Source organism: Lagenorhynchus albirostris, chromosome X, assembly GCF_949774975.1.
Source record: "Lagenorhynchus albirostris chromosome X, mLagAlb1.1, whole genome shotgun sequence".
Taxonomy (NCBI): Eukaryota; Metazoa; Chordata; class Mammalia; order Artiodactyla; family Delphinidae; genus Lagenorhynchus; species Lagenorhynchus albirostris.
Genome location: NC_083116.1, coordinates 19,876,695 through 19,896,215, shown reverse-complemented (window position 1 = coordinate 19,896,215; position 19,521 = coordinate 19,876,695). Strand labels below are relative to the sequence as shown.

General features: G+C 43.4%; 1 protein-coding gene across 1 annotated transcript; it reads left to right on the top strand.

Annotated features, from left to right (window-relative positions):
- Positions 1-9,652: 9,652 nt before the first annotated feature.
- Positions 9,653-18,896, top strand: RBMX2 (RNA binding motif protein X-linked 2). Its single transcript, XM_060137047.1, has 6 exons — positions 9,653-9,757; positions 9,935-10,050; positions 11,400-11,451; positions 15,883-16,012; positions 17,698-17,875; positions 18,339-18,896. Exons 1-6 carry the CDS (start codon positions 9,753-9,755, stop codon positions 18,839-18,841), a joined length of 984 nt encoding a protein of 327 aa, XP_059993030.1. The 5' UTR covers positions 9,653-9,752; the 3' UTR covers positions 18,842-18,896.
- Positions 18,897-19,521: the final 625 nt, after the last annotated feature.

Sequence of the window (19,521 nt, the reverse complement as noted above, 5' to 3'; positions counted from 1 at the left end):
GGGGTATGTAGAATCTGAGAAGATTATTGTTAATATTAGTAATACCTACATTTTATCACACACACTTTACATGTGTGATCTCATTTATTCCTCACAATATCCACGTGAAATGATATTACCACCAACGCACATGGAAGTTCATTGAAGCTAATTAAACTGCTCAGGGTTCCACAGCTAGCAAGGGGTGGAACTGGGGTTTGAACCCAGGTCTGCCAAGCCTCAGAGTCTATATTCTTCTAACTCTGTCAGCTGGTCTCTTCAGAATTGTAATGTTATTACAGAAATGTAAATTGCTGACCAGAGAAAGGGTGAAAGCTGTGTGGCATCATCTGAAGGCTTTGAAAACCTGTGCCCAGCCTCATGAAGGATGCTAGCCCTCACCACATACAAGAAGAATGCTGCCAGCCTACATGCAATGTCATTGTGACTTGAGCCAAGACAGGCCCGTCCTGTGCTTCTTTTCTGAGGGCTTTTCTTGCCCCTCAGCTTGTCTCTCTGATCGCCCATCTGATCTAGTCTTTTCAATGATGTGTCTCAGTGATCTGGCTTCTCTGCCCTGTGGCCCACCCACTCCTTTCCCTAATCTGCAGACTGTCTCCTACTCTCTGGATCAGTGTTTCTGGATCATTCCTGCTAACTAGCTTCTTCACCTTGGTCTCTATATGTCATTCTGTGATATGGCTCAGCAACAGAACACCCCAGAAAAAGTCTGGCTCAAATAGTGAAAATGAGGACAGTAAAAGCTGATCATGCAGGGAACATTTTGGAGAATAGGGAGTAGAGCACTAGTCATTGGGTTGGAGATTGACCTGAGTAGGCAGGCTCCTGTCATCCCTCAAAAATGCTTTTCCGGGTTTCCCTGGTGGCGCAGTGGTTGAGAGTCCGCCTGCCGATGCAGGGGACACGAGTTCGTGCCCCGGTCCGGGAAGATCCCACGTGCCGCGGAGCGGCTGGGCCCGTGAGCCATGGCCACTGAGCCTGCGCGTCCGGAGCCTGTGCTCCGCAATGGGAGAGGCCACAGCAGTGAGAGGCCCACGTACCGCAAAAAAAAAAAAAAAAAAAAAAAAAAATTGCTTTTCCATTCAGCTCCAGTTGGATTGGCCCAGCTCTGTTCCTCACCCCATCTGGTATGATTGTCCCATTCAGTTCAGTTCAGCACACACACTCCATAGGCCTGCATGCCAATGGGGATTTAACATCATGGATTTAGAGTAAATGTGATTTGTGATTACAGGAGGCTCCTCTTGGATCAGAGCCATTTACTCCCCCAGCAATTTCTTCTTTACTCTCTCACTTTCTTCTCTGGAACTGGATTCTGCTTTCAAAGTCAGCTTATCAGAAATCTTGGCTGCTTCTGAAATTTGTGATGCTTGACGTGTAGAAAGCTGCTGCTCTGGGCAGTGGAGGAAGGGGAAAATGACAGCCAGGTGGTAAAAGGACATCTGTTGTGTGTCTTCTAGAAGGCAAACTCACCCCTGGAAGCAACTTGGCCTCTTGCTCCTCAAGAGTTCGGGATTCTCCGTCCAGTTACTTGGGATTCTACCTAAAGCATCAGATTGCCAGGGACCAACAGTTGTGCTGAGCCTGGCAGGGAGCCCATAGGGGTGCAGTTGTGCTTCCAGTTCACCAATACCTGACTCACATAACTCATGCCAGTTCTCCTGCAACACCTTCTTGCTAAGCTTTGCAGACTGCTCTCAATTATCTGTGGATGACAGTATTCACAGATAATCAAAGGTGCTTATCTAAGGCAGTTATCCTTAGCTGTTATTGTGGTATTTTTTAAAAACTGAAGTATAGTTGATTTACAATGTTGTGTTAGTTTCAATTGTACAGCACAGTGATTCAGTTATACATACATACATATATTTATACATATATATAATCTTTTCCAGATTCTTTTCTAAGTTATTACAAAATATTGAGTACAGTTCCCTGTGCCATACAGTAGGTCCTTGTTGTTTACCTATTTTGTATATAGCAGTGTGTATATGTTAATCCCAAACTCCTAATTTATCTCCCCACCCACCTATCCCCTTTGGTAAAGGTAAATTTGTTTTCTATGTCTGTGAGTCTATTTCTGTTTTGTAAATAAGTTCATTTGTATCATTTTTTAGATTCCACACATAAGTGATACATGATATTTGTCTTTCTCTGTCTGACTTACTTCACTTAGTATAATAATCTCTAGGTCCATCCATGTTGCTACAAACGGCATTATTTCATTCTTTTTTCATGGTTGAGTAGTATTTCATTGTATGTATGTACCACATCTTCTTTATCCATTCATCTGTCGATGGAAATTTAGATTGCTTCCATGTCTTGGCTATTGTAAACAGTGCTGCAATGAACATTGGGGTGCATGTATCTTTTTGAATTACGGTTTTCTCCGGATGTACATGCCCAGGAGTGGGATTGCAGGATCATATGGTAACTCTGTTTTTAGCTTTTTAAGGAACTTCCATACTGTTCTCCATAGTGACTGCACCAATTTACATTCCCACCCACAGTGTAGGAGGGTTCCCTTTTCTTCATACTCTCTCCTAGCTGTTGTTTTTGAATCATAGAACCCTTTAAAAATCTGATGGAAGCTGTGGACCTCCCTCTAAAAAATGCACATGTTCATGTACATACACATCATACAAACAAATTCAGGGTCTTCATAGACTCCCTGAAGCCCACGCATGGATTCAAGCTAATGTCCCAGGAAGAGATGATAAGATCCTCTGTTAACACAATGTATCATTTCTTATTCCCTTTAGTCCTCCAGGAAACCTACAAATCAGGACCAGATCTTTGAAACAAATACATTTAAACAGCTTTCTTTAACTCAAGTAAAGTGTGGCCTGCATCCATTGTTTTAGGCTTCTGTTTTGCTTCCATCAAGCAGCATTGCCCCTAAGTCTCCAGTGTGGGAGCAGGTAAGTACAGGATGGCATGCTGCTTAGATTTATGGGTCCTCTTGAGTCAGCCTTCCTGATGGTGACATTGTTTTTGGATCAATTGAAATAAGTGGATGAAAACACTGAAAAATTAAAGGTGCTTCTACCAAGAGACCTTTTCTGTAGTGTCTGACAATGTTGATCACCTTTCACTCTTCTTGAATCCTACTTTCTCCTGCTGCTTCATCTTCATCTGTCATCCTCCTCCTCATTTCCTTTGTTGGCTCCTCAGGCACTTTGACTCAACAGTTTACCAATGAATTCATAATCTTTCTCCCAAACCAGTCTTCCTCTCTGCCTTTCTTGCCTCGGCAGAATGTCATTACCCAGCTAGTCTTGAACCAGAAACCTAAGCGTCATCCCTAGATGTTTCCTCACCACCCACATTTACTTCAATCAACATATTGTGCCACTGAAGTCTGTTGACTTTGGTCCTGCCCATCACAGCCAACTGCTCTCCCAACATAAGAACTCGTGCACCTTCAGTCTATTCTCCATAGTGGTTCCAAGGTGATCTAAAATAAAATTGACAATTTCATTCCCAGGGTTAAGGGAGAATGCCAGGATTATATTTTTCCCCCCACATATATGTTTTCCCTTGAGACTGAGCATGTTCCCCTTTGTATTCTCAGTACCTAATGCAGTATCTGCGTATAGCAGGTCCTCAATAAAAGCAGCTGCCTTGTTGGTTGGCTGAATGACTGAATGACTGAGCCATATGATCACCTCTCATTGCCTACAGGCTGGAATCTGACTTTTTTAAAAACATCTTTATTGGAGTATAATTGCTTTACAATGGTGTGTTAGTTTCTGCTGTATAACAAAGTGAATCAGCTATACGTATACATATATCCCCGTAACTCCTCTCTCTTGTGTCTCCCTCCCACCCTCCCTATCCCACCCCTCTAGGTGGACACAAATCACCGAGCTGATCTCCCTGTGCTATATGCTTTCCACTAGCTAGCTATTTTATATTTGGTAGTGTATATATGTCCATGCCACTCTCTCACTTCGTCCCAGCTTACCCTTCCCCCTCCCCGTGTCCTCAAGTCCATTCTCTATGTCCTCTGCATCTTAATTCCTGTCCTGCCCTTAGGTTCTTCAGAACCATTTTTCTTTTTTAGATTCCATATATATGTGTTAGCATACGGTATTTGTTTTTCTCTTTCTGACTTACTTCACTCTGTATGACAGACTCTAGGTCCATCCACCTTACTACAAATGACTCAATTTCGTTTCTTTTTATGGCTGAGTAATATTCCATTGTACATATGTGCCACATCTTCTTTATCCATTCATCTGTCGATGGACAGCATTTTCACAGAACTAGAACAAAAAATTTCACAATTTGTATGGAAACACAAAAGACCCCGAATAGCCAAAGCAATCTTGAGAAAGAAAAATGGAGCTGGAGGAATCAGGCTCCCTGACTTCAGACTATACTACAAAGCTACAGTAATCAAGACAATATAGTACTGGCACAAAAACAGAAATATAGATCAATGGAACAGAATGGAAAACCCAGAGATAAACCCACGCACATATGGTCATCTTATCTTTGATAAAGGAGGCAAGAATATACAATGGAGAAAAGACAGCCTCTTCAATAAGTGGTGCTGAGAAAACTGGATAGCTACATGTAAAAGAATGGAATCTGACTTTCTTGGCTTCGTCTACAAGGCCCTTCACAAAATGGCCTGAACTCTTCCATCTTCATAGGATGTCCTGCCCCCCATTCCATCCCCTGGTCACACTATACACTTTAAAAAAATTGAAGTATAGTTAATTTACAGTGTTGTGTTAGTTTCAGGTGTACAGCAAAGTTAGTGATATAAATATATATATATATTCTTTTTCAGATTCTTTTCCATTATAGGTTATTACAAGATATTGAATATAGTTCCCTGTGCTATACAGTAGGTCCTTGTTGTTTACCTATATAATATTTGTCTTTCTCTTTCTGGATTACTTCCCTTAGTATGAAAATCTCTAGGTCCATCCATGTTGCTGCACTTGGAATTATTTCATTCTATTAATGGCTGAGTAGTATTCCATTGTGTGTGTGTGTATGTGTGTGTGTGTGTGTGTGTGTGTATGTATGTGTATATATATATATATATATATATATATATATATATATATACCACATCTTCTTTATCCATTCATCTGTTGATGGACCCTTAGGTTGCTTCCATGTCTTGGCATTGTAAGTACACCATACACTTTGATGCTTTTGCCTTTGGTGGTTCTTCTTCTGCTGGTTCCTCTGCTTGAAACGCTCTTTCTGCATGGCACCCATCCCCTATCTTCCACCTGCATGGTGATTGCCTTCAAGATCCAGCTCAACTGTTACCTGCCTTTCTGTATCTTTACATGACAATCTGCTTTCCATCCCCAGCTCCCTCTGACCCCAAGCAATCAGAATTAACTGATTCCTTATCTAGTTCCAATAGCAGTTCACTCATGTCTTCATTTTGACACTCATCCTTTTGTGTTATATTTATTCACATATGTAATTGTCTGGCAACATTGTGAGCTGGTGTCTTATGGTCTTGTTCACTGTAGTATCCCCAGCATCTAGCCCAGCACCTAAACACTCGCAAACACAGGATATGACTTTATGTTGGTGTTAGATGTGTTCTTATTTATTTTTTTAAATATATTTTTTAGCTTAAAAAGATACCAGCATGGAATACCACCTCCTTTGCTGTCACCCTGAGATAAACCACCAACATCTTTTGCCTGAATTATTGCAGAGCTTTCTAACTAGTCTTCCTGCTTCTACCTTAGGCATTCCCCCTCCCACTTCCCCGCCCCTGGCCACCTCCAATCTGTGGCCAAAGTGATCCTGCTAAAATGTAAGTCAGACTAAAATCCTTCAGTGGCTTCTCACCTCACATTGAGTAAAATCCGAAGTTGCCACCCAACATGGCCATGCCTGATTTGCTCCCCTGAACCCCGCTTATCCTGTGCATAGTGGCTAAGGGTACAGACTTTGAAGCCACACTATCCTGGCTCTCCCATTGTGTGACCTAGGGTAAGTGACTTAACCTCTCTGTGCCTCAGTTTCCTCATCGGCAACATGGGGATTACAGTATCTCCTTCATAGAGCTGTTGTCAGAAGTAAATGAATTAATATGTGTAAAGTACCTAAAACAATGTCTGGAACATGGTGGGTATTAAATTGGATTTTGTTAAATAAACAAAAATTTGTCATTCTTTCCCTTGCCTGCTCCTCTCCAGTCACTCTGGCCTCCTTGTTGTTTCTCAAACACACTCCTGTCTCAGGACCTTTGCACGTACTGTTCCTGCTACCTAGAACAGTCTTCTCCCAGATACCCCCATGGCTTGCTCCCCAGATACCCCCATGGCTTGCAGATCTCCACCTCCATGTCACTTTATCGGGGGGGCTTCTTTGACTGACACCCTTTATAAAATACCAATACTCTCTCACTCTCTGCCCCCTAATGCTGCTTTATTTTTCCTTCATAGCATTTATCAACATCAAATGTATATTTATATGTCTGTTTTCCTTCTTTCCCAACAAGAATGTAAACTCCATAAGGACAGGAATTCCACTTGCCTTGTTTACTGTTATAACCCCAGCACTTAGAACAGTGTCTAGCATATAATAGTTGCTCAATAAATATTTGTTGAATGAATAAAAGACAAAAGCAAGAAAATTAAGATCATAACATGGCAATAAAAAAGTGTGATAAAGGTAAGATAGCTGGATAATGGTAAGAAAGTTCTAACAGTATAGAAAGGGACAAAGGGAAAATAAAAGCCTCTTTCCCCCTACCTTCATCTGTTTCCCTAAAGGTAACCATAGTTGTGTTTTCAGTTTCATTAACCAATAAGTGTATTGTGTGCTTGCTATGTGTGCAGGAAAGTGTTTGAGGTTTGAGGTGCTGAGAGCTTAAAGATGCAGTCTTTACCTTCTGGGATCTCACAGTCTTTTTGGGGGGAGAGCATAAAAGAGCAGCAAAGTGCTGCAGAGTTCAGAAGTGAGAGCCATCACTGCAGGCTGGCAAGGTCAGGAAAGGTTTCCTGTATGAGAGATGCCTTGATGAGAGTTTGGAGCTTGGGCAGGTTTCAGTTAGAGAGAGGCGAGTGGCCCAGGGATATGGGGCTCTCTCAGAAGAGGTATCTGGATTGGATAATGAAAGGGGCCCTTGAGGGAATGGATAGAAGTGGAACCTGGCTGAAGTTGAGGCTTCATGGTGAGGCGCAGTGGGAGAAAAGACTGGAGAATAGGGGCTGGGGCAGTTATAAGAGTACTGAAAGAGCTGGGAGGCATGTGACAATGACTCAAAACACCACAGAGTAGACGGATGTGTTTTATAGACACTGCAGTGACACAATTATTAGGAATTGGTGATTGGATATATATATACATATATATATGTATATATATATATATTTTTTGTGGTACACGGGCCTCTCACTGTTGTGGCCTCTCCCGTTGTGGAGCACAGGCTCCAGACGCACAGGCTCAGCAGCCATGGCTCACGGGCCCAGCCGCTCCGCGGCATGTGGGATCTTCCCGGACTGGGGCACGAACCCGTGTCCCCCGCATTGGCAGGCGGACTCTCAACCACTGCGTCACCAGGGAAGCCCTGGATATATATTTTTGGGTGAGTAATAGGGAAGACTGACACATGACATCCCTGTTTTTGAACCTGGGCAACCAGGAAAATGGTGATAACATTGGGATGTGGTGTGGTGGTGGGAAGTGGAGAGATGAATTTGTCTAGACATATTGTTCAGCTTTTCCTTGAATGTGGGGACTGCCTTCAGTTTCCTTAGCATTACCCACTGAACCTAAAAGTGAGCTCTGCATACAATGGGTGCTAAATGAATGTTATTGGTGGAGAAAGGAGTAGAAGCTGGGAAAGCTAAAAATCTTCCTAGTTTACCTGGGACATCTCCATGAATGTGCTTCCACTTGGTAGGAATTGGTAGGTAAGATGATGCCTAGAGATTTCCATAAGTCTGAGTGGAAAGGGGATGGGAATCCAGAGGACCCTCTGAATTTAATGTCTGAGAGGAGGACCAGCGTTTGCCATCCAAGCTGGCTATTATTTCGTTCATCTTATTCTCCTCTTTTGCTTCATCTTCTTTTTGAACTCTGATGACTAAGGCCCAGGTATTGCTCCAATTCTCTCATTTCACAGTTGCCTGAAGAATCCAGCCAGATAATACTGCATGCTAGTTTACCACTTTGCAGTGACTACTTCAACCCTACAACTAAGCAACCTAAGGTTTCTAGGAGCAGATAAAACCCATATGCAATCTGTCACTGTTTAGTTTTCATTGCCAAGGTAATTCTACAAAGTTAATGAATAGCTGGGTTGGAGTAGGGGAGGGGAAAAGACACAGAATGAATGAAGAGAAACTGTCATTTATGGGCAGCCTCTGTTCTGCTTCTTGGCAAGAGTACATCGTGAACCACTGAGGGTACAGTTGTCATCATCACCATCGTCATCAAAGTACTTTTATGAAGTGCCTAGTTTCTGGGGCTCTGAGCTAGGCCTACACAGAGAACTACACAGCTCTGGAATTTCACTTTTAGACCATGCATGATCTGAGACCAGATACTGATGTCCACATATGCAAGATGGATTCAAGTCTTCAGTATGGTTTATTCACACATTATATGCCACCACCTCTTCTACATGTTCCTGATTATTTCTGGAGTAAAATCTATCAAGCAAATATACCCTGTCCCCTCGATGATATTATAGCTCTTTGAAGGCAGGGAACCCAACCTTACAATCCTGTCTACAGACTTTCTATACAGGACAAATACAGATGCTCAGTAAGGATTGATGAATCAGCCAGACCTGATGGGTAGAGAGAGAGTACCTTTCAAGCTCTTTAACTCCTTTAAACCTCAGTTTCTTCTATAAAATGGGGACCATAATAGTATCTGTAGACTTCACGGGGTTGTTACGAGGATAGAGGGCCAACGCATGTAAATTGATTAGCACACAATCTAGCATTTTCTGCTCAACTGTTAGCTATTAATTTAACAATATGAATTTCTACCTCCCGCTTGAGTAGGAAAGTGACTACGGAAAAGGGGTAGCAGCTTTCACACAAATCTGGGTATTCAATTCAGCCTATGGAGGCACACTTGTCAGTTGCCTATGCATTGGGATTTGAGAGACAAAAAAGATTTACCCCCTCACGTATCTTCTTCACTTTTCTGCCATCACTCCTGAACAGGGATGATTTGATGGGGGTGTGCGTGTGAGTAATCGGCTGGAGTGAAGGATGGAGTGGGAATTAGCCCTGGGAGCGAAGGCTGGGACTCAAGTCGCCGTATCAGGCACCTTTTTCAGTCTTAATTCAGCAAACATTTATAGCTAACCCAATCAATGCCAGGCGTCGTCCAAGAGCTAGGAATCCTGTAACAGACCAGGCTCACACTCTCGCCCAATTTCACAGAGGAAGGAAGGGAGGGACCAGAGAAAAACTCTGACGGAACAAGTTCACCAGACCAGGAATGCGGCTTCTCGACCTAGTGCGCAGGCGCCGCGCCCGCAGCGCGGCTGCGCTCTTCCGGCGCGGCGCAAGCTCCGCGGAGACCAATGGGAGCGCGGCTGCGTTCTTCCGGCACGGCGCAAGCTCCGCGAAGACCAATGGGCACACGGCTGCGTTCTTCCGTCACGGCGCAAGCTCCGCGGAGACCAATGGGCGCGCGGCGCTGGGGCTGCGCATGTGTCTTACGGCTTCTCCCGGAAGTCTCTTCCTAGGTTCTGAGCGTGAAGGCTGTTCCTAGCTTCTGAGCGTGAACCTGCAGAGATGAAGTAAGGCCCCAGAGCTTCCCTCTGAGGGGAGGTGTCGGGGACGGGCAGCCGGAGGTGGCCTACCGGGGCTGAGGGGCGGGAGAGGCGGGGAGACTAGAAAATTAGTCCCCCAGTTTTGCTCTCCTTTACCTCAGGCCGGGCCGCGCTTACTTGTGCGCTTTTTCGCGCCCTGTGCAGCCCTTTAACTAAGGTTAAGCTGATCAACGAGCTGAATGAGCGTGAGGTCCAGCTGGGGGTAGCGGAGAAGGTGTCTTGGCACTCCGAGTACAAGGACAGCGCCTGGATCTTCTTGGGTGAGGCCCACATCTTTCTCCCGTAGGGCTCCTCATTCTCTCCTGACCTGCTCCCTAACATTTCAGCGTTCCCGCCCTTCAGTCCTCCCGACATTCATCACTCACTTTTATTTCCTTCCGCTCTCTGCCTGTGAATCCGTTTTCCATGTCTTTTCTCTCCCCCATTTCTAGTTTTCTCTCTCTGCCAAGTCAGTGCTCATGATAGGTACTGCTTGTCATCCACTATGCTAAGAATCGTGCCACTTGGTTTCTCAGAGACCATTTTTTTTTTTTTTTTTTTTTTTTTTGCGGTACGCGGGCCTCTTACTGTTGTGGCCTCTCCCGTTGCGGAGCACAGGCTCCGGACGCGCAGGCTCAGCGTCCATGGCTCACAGGCCCAGCCGCTCCGCGGCATGTGGGATCTTCCCGGACCGGGGCATGAGCCCGTGTCCCCTGCATCGGCAGGCGGACTCTCAACCACTGCGCCACCAGGGAAGCCCTCAGAGACCATTTTTATCACCCCCGTCCCCCCATTTATACAGCTAAGGAAACTGAGGTGCAGAGAAGTTAATAGACTTTCTTCCAATAGCTAGTAAGTGAAACAGCCAGAACTATGGGATTTTAGAACTCATGGTCTTAGCCCCTATCCCATATTACTGCCAACTCCCTCCCGCCCCATTCCCCTTCCCTCAGAATTTATTTTCCTCATCTAATTAGCTCCTGCCTTCTATCCATGGTCATATCACCATCTCTGTATTCACTTGTGTCACATCCAGTAATTTGACAGGTTATTCAAAGAGGTTATTGCACCAGACATTGTGCTAAGCATTTTATAAACATTGTTTTATTTAATTCTTATACAAATTCTGTGAAGAAAGTACTAATATCCCCATTCTACTGATGAGGAAGGAAACATTTGCAGGGGAATTTATTTCCTATGAAATGCTTAACAATTGACTTTATAATCCTTAGTCTGTGTGAGTTGGGGTTAATATTTGCATATTTAAACTGATTTTGGATCTTAGCTGTTGAATTTGTAGATAAAGAGCACATGAGTTCAAGATATGTTTATGGAATCCAAGTTTTGTGCTGGAAACTATCTGCTTTGTCCAGAAGATTTTGGGTGTGAGGAGGACTAGTTTGGTTAGGGGTGGCCCTGATCTTTCCACTCAAAGTTAATCACTGTTTTTTCTGTACTACTGCTACATCTTCTATGTGTTTCTGTGATTGCATCAGACTGTGAGTTCTTGGAGGGCAGGCCCTGTTGTTTACTCTTCTTTGCACCCCCAGTGCCTAGCTGGAAGCATGCATGGCACATAGTAGACACTTGGTAAATGTTTGCTGAACTGAAATGTGTTTTTTTCTTCTAGGAGGGCTTCCTTATGAGCTGACTGAAGGGGACATCATCTGTGTGTTCTCACAGTAAGTCCCCTTTCATTTTCTGCCTTCTCAGTCATGAGCATAGTTTGCTTCCATAATGCATTTTATGGCATCACAAAAACCATTTATTTTAATTCTAGGCTGACCGGCCTCCCTGCACAGGGAGGGCTGGAGCTTCTGCTCTAGTTTAGATCAGTCCCAGGACATGGTGCTGGTACTCTCCCAATGTGGAAGATCCAAGAAGTTGGATGATTTAGGAGGCTGTCTTGGGGATTCTGGTCTATTTTTATTACTTTTTCAGTGAGGCCTACACTGGAACAGGCTGGAACTCCCAGGAAGGTACTGTGTTGGCCCATCTCTTCGGGCTCCTACAAACCCGTGGTAACTCATGATCACGGGGCCCTTCTGGGCCCACACCTGTGTGGCATTGTAGGATTAGGGCAAAGCACAGAGAAATTGGGAAAAAAGCAACAGGTTTAGGCAATAGTTTGCTTGCTTTGTTTCTAGATTAGGGTAAGGTAAGTGAGCAGAGCCAGTCTCTAACCGGAGGCTGAGAATCACAGGCTGCTGAGGAATAAGAATGTCTAGGAGAACCTTATATTCTTCATTCTGCTATGGGATGATAGCAGCAGCACTGGGTGGGAGAGGGTCTTGGCAGCTCACACTAGTAGTGGCAGCTGGTAGGAGAGGGGTTGGGCACAACCCCAGAGCTACATAGAGTAGTTAGTCCATAGGGCCAGAGGGCCTTGGCAGCTCACAGGAGCAGAGGGCCATGACCCCTGGGCTGTGTAGCCCTCAGGGGAAGAGGACCATGGTAAAAGAGGTTGGGCAAGCAAACACGGCTAGCACACCCTGGCAGAGTCATTGCCATGGCAGGGCATGGTTGGGCCTTCCAGTGGGCAGAGGGCCCTGGCTGAGTGGTTGGGCAACTTAGGGGGCAGCAGGTTCTGGCAGAATGGTTGGGCAGCATATAGGGCAGAAGGCCATGGGAAAGAAATTGGGCAAGAAGAAGGCCATGGGGCTTCCCTGGTGGTGCAGTGGTTGAGAGTCCGCCTGCCGATGCAGGGGACACGGGTTTGTGCCCTGGTCCGGGAAGATCCCACATGACGCAGAGCGGCTGGGCCTGTGAGCCATGGCCGCTGAGCCTGTGCGTCTGGAGCCTGTGCTCCGCAACAGGAGAGGCCACAACAGTGAGAAGCCCGCGTACCGCAAAACAAACAAACAAACAAAAAGCAAAACAACAACAACAACAACAAGAAGGCGGCCATGGTAGAAGGCCCTGAGAGGGACAGAGGCTGCTTCCTCCAACTCCTGGTTATTGGGAAGTTCACAGCAGGTACAGCCTATAATTTCCACTCCTTTGTGATACCTCTCCCTGATCCAGCCTTCCATCTGGGAGCTGTTTTTGTCTTATTTGCATTGAGTGTGTTTATATCACACAGCTAGTGTGTGTGTTTATTCCAGTTCTCTGTTCTGGCTATACACGTTGCTCTCCATGAAGATTGCCTTTGCGATTGATAACAGTGGCTTTCAAAAAGTATTTTGTTTTCTGATTATCAGAGTAATGTATAGTCATTATAGAACATTTGGCAATACCCTGAGAAAACCATAGTTCAAGAAGAGTCATGTACCGAAATGTTCATTGCAGCTCTGTTTACAATAGCCAGGACATGGAAGCAACCTAAGTGTCCATCAACAGATGAATGGATAAAGAAGATGTGGCACATATATACAATGGAATATTACTCAGCTGTAAAAAGAAACGAAATTGAGTTACCTGCAGTGAGGTGGATGGACCTAGAGTCTGTCATACAGAGTGAAGTAAGTCAGAAAGAGAAAAACAAATACCATATGCTAACACATATATGGAATCTAAAAAAAAAAAAGGTCATGAAGAACCTAGGGGCAAGATGGGAATAAAGACGCAGACCTACTAGAGAATGGACTTAAGGATATGGGGAGGGGGAAGGGTAAGCTGTGACAAAGTGAGAGAGTGGCATGGACATGTATACACTACCAAAAGTAAAATAGATAGCTAATGGGAAGTAGCCGCATAGCACAGGGAGATCAGCTTGGTGCTTTGTGACCACCTAGAGGGGTGGGTTAGGGAGTGTGGGAGGGAGGGAGATGCGGGGGGGGGGATGTGTGTGTGTGTGTGTGTGTGTGTGTGTGTGTGTTGTGTGTGTGTGTAGCTGATTCACTTTGTTGTAGGGTGGAGGCTAACACACCATTGTGGGGCAATTGTCCTCCAATAAAGATGTTTAAAAAAAATTTATAGTTATAAAAAAAAAGAACATTTGGCAAAAAGAAAAAGTATAAAGAAGAAAATAGAATGTACTTTAAGGAAAAGCTGTTAACATCTTGGTGTTTTTCTTTATTGTCCTCTTTTCAAAGTTGGGCATTATTTCTAATATTTTGCTGTTATAAATTATACTGCAATATACATTGTAGTGTATACATCTTTGTATGCATCCCTGATGGTTTCCTTAGTGAAATTACTGGATCAGTATGGTAGCATTTTTAAGATGTTTTATAAACATTGCCAGATTACTCTCTGAAAAGGTTGTTTCAGTTTCCACTGAAAAGGTGGTATCAATTTCCACTCTCACTAGAATGGTCATTTTTCTGAATCCAAATCAGTAATCGTTATTTAAAAAAATATTTGCAATACAGCCTCTCAGTATTATTTTACTTTGCCTTTATTTCATCATCAGGGAGGTTGAACATCCTTTCATAGATTTACAGGCCCTTATTATTTCTTTTTCTTTGTAAATTGTCTATTAATATCATTTGCCTATTTTTTCCCTATTACTGTATTCCTCATTTTCTTACTGATTTTACAAGAGCTGTTCATGTGTTAAGGGTATTAACTTATTGTTGTAACACTTTATCATGTATTGTATTGCTGTGGACTTTTTTTTTATTTGATGTGTTACACTACATTGCTGTTATTCTTATTTCTTGATGCTCAAATTGTCCCAGTTTGGTCTGTAGTAGTCCCTTCAAGCCAACTCCTGTATTCTTTTTTCTTTTACTTTTTATTTTGAAATAATTTCTGGCTTAAAACAGGCAAGTTATAAAATAGTATAAAGTATACCTGTACCCCCTTCACTGGGAGTCCCCAGATGTTAGCATTTTACCACATATGCTTTGTTATTATTTCTTGCCACCTATACATATTTTTTTTAACCTTTTGAGAGTCAGTTGCAGACATGATGCCCATTTACTCCTAAATTCTTCAATGTGTATTTCCCAAAATACAAGTACATTCTCTTGTTTAACCTCAGTATAGTGATCAAATTCAGGAAATCAACACTGTTGCAGTATTATTATCTAATCTTATAGACTTTATTCAACTCCACCAGTTGTCCTGATAATGTCTTTTATAGCAAAAGGAAAAAAATGGCTTTCTAGTCCTTAATCTGTGATATAAATTGCAAACGTTTTCTCCTAGTTTGTCATTTCACTTTTGACTTTGCTTATTGTGATCTTTTTGCTATGCAAAATTATTTTTTTAAATTTTTATGCATTCATTTATTCATATGTTTAAATTATGTTATGGTAACATTGACTTTTTAGGGGATGTACAGTCTACAGATTTTCCTGAGTGTGGTTTTAGCCACATCCCATAAATTTTGGTATATATTCCCATTTTTGTTATTTTCTAAAGAGTCTGCCATTGATTTCTTTCCTTTATTTTGTTTTACTTTCTCTTTCATCCAGTTGTTAGCTTGGAGAATAGGTTTCAAGTTCTAGGTAGGGTATTTTTTGTTTTAAAATATTATTTCCAGCAGTTTAACATTGTGGTTGGAGAATATGGTCTGTGCTGTTTTTGGAGATGATTGAGGTTTACTTTGAGACCTAGTCTACAGTCAATTTTAATATGTGTTTCATGGATTCTTGAGAAGAAACTCATCTTTTTGTACAATCAAATATATCTGTACATATACTAGTCTGATGTTAATATTTTTAACAATATAATTGTTATATTATTAGTTATATGTTTATTTGTATTTATATTATATAATTTTATATTAATTCCTCTGGCCTATTTTTGTCAATTTTATGTGTTATGAACTCAAAGTGGTGTGTTAAAATCTCTCATACTTTCACTCTTACTTGCTCATCCTATTTTTAATTATAATTTTTGATTTGTTGATTTATGCATAAAATTTCATGACTTTTGTTATGTATTAGGACCTTTTTCAGAGCAAAAGAGCCCTCTTAGTCACATGTAAATGTTTTTTTCTGTTGGCCTTGAAGTCATCTTTGATCTTAATACTACCACCCATTTCTTAATTGGGTGTTCTTGATATATCTTTGTCTAACTTTTTATTTTTAACCTTTCGTTGTCATCTTGTTCTAGATGTGTCTCCTGTACAGACTATATTATTTGAATTTTGTTTTGTCATCCAATCTGAAAGTTTTTGCATTTTAAATCAATAGTGTCTTACTCTTTTATAAAATAAATAGATATGGCGAAATTGTTAACATTAATTTGGTACGGGACAAGAAGACTGGGAAATCCAAAGGATTCTGTTTCCTCTGCTATGAAGACCAGAGGAGCACAATTCTGGCTGTTGACAATTTTAATGGGATCAAGGTGAGTATGCTTACTAAGCAGAACTTTTCCTTCATGTAGGGCTTCAGTTTCATTTCCCACCTGATAGCCACAGGCTCAAGGGCAGTACTGGTCAGCTGGGTATGTTGTGAGGGTTGCAGAGGTTTGGGGACATATTGACCAGGAAATGATCCCAGAAAATAATTCCATTGGCTCATGACTCTGCCAGCACTTGTTCCTTTTACCCATCTCTTAGCAAACCATCTCCTCAGGAGCATAGGTACCATGACCCCCCACTCCCCTTCACCCGGCACCCAACCAGGCCTCTATTTCTCACCTTTCCCTCCTCACACTCCAGTCTCATTTCTGGTATACTGGAGAACAAAGAGACTAGCAAATGCTGCTCTTCCATGCTGTCCTGTGTCAGGAAATTTGGGGCTCCATCATGGTTTCATGGCTGAGAACATAGCCATGTATGTCTGTCATATGTCTCCACTGACTTAGCAGTACTGGGCCCTGGAAATTCTCTAGTTAAAATCTGATGACAAATTCTACAAAAGTAACTCATTCTGAAGTTTTCTCTCCTCTGATCCCCTCTCTCTTCCACCCTTGTAAGTGAGACGTTTGGCTAAGAGAAGGGGATGGGGCAAGTCAGGCTTATCTGTGCTCCACGTGGTCCCTATGCTTGTTTAGGAAAAGCATTGCCGTTGAACGAGCATTGTCACAGGTCAGAGGGGTAACTCTTGACTTGGAGAGTTTGTCACTGACTGCACCAGTGTGGAACAACTGGAGATTATAGGACAGGGTGGAAAAAGGTTCTAGGCTTGATTTTTAAGAGAGCCGGCAGTCAAAGGGAGTCACCATAAAGGGAAGGTTTTCAAAAATGTTTTGAAATGGGGAATAAGATTGATGATAGAAAGTGCTCAGGCTTAAAGGTAAGAGTAAAAACTTGCTCTTGAATGGAACAGTAAAAGCCAGACATTTCAAATTTCAGATGGCTTTGTCTATAGAATAAGTCTGTATCTGCCTGAATGTTTTTGTTTTAAGTAAGGGGTCAATTTTTTGTTGTTCACCTGGAGAGTTGTGCTTTGCAGCGATAGTATCAGCGTGAGCCAGTTGTATGGTGGGGGTAGAGCAAGGTGTGAGGGCTTAAGAAAAAAAAAAGTAGTCCTTTCTAGATTCCTTCCCCCCTCCCAACTATTGGTCTGCTTTGGCCTTGTCCTAATTGCTGTGTCGGGAAAGCAGCTGTAGCAGTGAGCTCAATTTCAGGAATTCCCTCTTGCTGCCAGGCTTTTTCATGGTGTGTTTCACTGTGGGTGTTACAGATTGAGGGTAATTCATTGTTTGTGCGTCTGAACTCTTACAGTTTTCCGTGCTGCTTGTGCTTTGGGGCAGTACTTCCCAGGCTCTTTTCACTTCATGGCACACGTAGAACGTGAAGATATTAGTTTGGCACTCTGGGGTAAACTGATGAGGCTGCCTAGTACAACTGCCCTGGGGGCTCCAGCTGCGCCAGGCCCCACCTGGCTGCCCCAAGGGCTGAGCGAATTAATGTGTAGGGATATGTGCTGTGACACACCAGTTGGGCAGGTCTGCTTTCAAGATTTCCCGAGAAGTAGAATAGCGGGAGGGTAATGGGTATGGTTCAAACCATGGATTTCTGCAGCTGGGTTCAAATAGTTAGATAGGAGGGCTGTCTTTGCTGAAGCATTGCCTGTCTGTCTTAGATCAAAGGAAGAACTATCCGAGTGGATCATGTGTCTAACTATCGGGCTCCTAAGGACTCAGAAGAAATGGATGATGTGACCAGAGAGCTGCAGGAGAGGGGCTGCGGGGCTCACACTCCCTCACTGAATTCATCTGAGGGCTCTGAAGATGGCAAACCCACCAAAAAACACAAAAAAGGTAAAGCATTAAGGCCCAAGAGAAGATTCTGGGTAGGCTTAGTGTTTGCTCTTCTTAGCATTCACTGAGAGTTGGTAATCAGTTCTTAAGTGTGAAGGGGGAAGGTGTGGGGAAGCTTACTTTAATTGGGAAAGGAGAGGTATCAGCAGAAGGCTAATGGTATGGGCTGAATTCTGTGACCAAAATACATATGTTGAAGTCCTAACCGCCCCCCCCACCCAGTAACTCAGAATGTGACTGTATTTGGAGGTAGGGTCTTTAAAGAAGTAATTAAGAGTGGGGGTTGCCTTATACAGCAACTCGACATATCAAGGGTGACAGACATCCAGCTTGGCTTCTCGGGGGCACGTTTCTGGAAGTAGAGACTGTGACTGCTTCACGCTGCTGCCAAGGATGCTTTCCTTTTGCATGTCCTCCATCTTTTCCATCTTCCTTTTCTTATTTTGCCCTTCTTTTCCTCCAGACAGAAAGGAAAAAAAGAAAAGAAAGAAAGAAAAAGAGAAGACTGACCAGGAGGTACAGGCAGAGCAGCCAGCCTCCTCTTCATCGCCCAGAAGCAAGATGATAAAGGAAAAGGATGACCCTGGCTCTAAAAAGCACAGTGGCAAGAACTCAGAGAGGGGTCAGAAGTCAGAGTCCAGGGAGGTGTGGAAGCCCCACCCCAGCTCCCCTGAGATCAGGGCCACCTGCTGTGGTGGAACAGAGGACCGAGAGAGGGAGCTGAGGAAGGAGAAGCCCAAGCACGAACACAAGTCATCAAGCAGGAGGGAAGAGAGAGAAGACAAGAACAGAGATAGAGACAGAGGTCGAAGCTCAGACGCACATTGCAGCTGGCACAGTGGGCGCTCTGAGGGGCGTAGTCACAGAAGTAGAAGTAGGAGTCAAGATAAATCTCACAGGCATAAAAGGGCCCGGCACTCCCGGGACCAGGAGTCCTCTAATCCTAGTGACCACAGGCATCACTGAAGCCACAGCCTGTTCAGCTGCATGGTAGAATTGGAAATAAACTGTGTTTTCTTTTTGTTTTTGTTTTTCTTTTCTCTGTACGCGCACCTCTCACTGTTGTGGCCTCTCCCGTTGTGGAGCACAGGCTCCAGACGCGCAGGCTCAGCGGTCATGGCTCACGGGCCCAGCCGCTCTGCGGCATGTGGGATCTTCCCGGACCAGGGCACAAACCTGCGTCCCCTGCATCGGCAGGCGGACTCTCAACCACTGCGCCACCAGGGAAGCCCCTGAGCTGTGTTTTTAAAATGCAGTGAAATTCAGTTATGCTTTTACTATTTCTATATGTAAAATATCTGAGGATGAGTTCTTTTAATCCCTTGAGTGTTAGAATCATTGAGAGAGCTGTAGTTTTTAACAGCTAAATGTCCTGGATTTTTGAGCAAAATCCATTGTCCCTGGGAGTATACTTGGTACTTTTGGTACTTAACCAGAGTATGTATCCTAAATTTGGGTTCATAAATATGGCCCTTGAATTTGTGACCCCAATTTATGATGAAATGGCCAGGAAGGCAATTCTAGAATTCCAGTCTTCGTGAGATATTTAAAACCCTTGCAGTAACCTTTCCAGTTAGCAGGTATAACCATAGAGTAGAGAAGTGTGGCTTCACTAGGCTCAGACAGCTTGTGGTGAATGTGGTAAG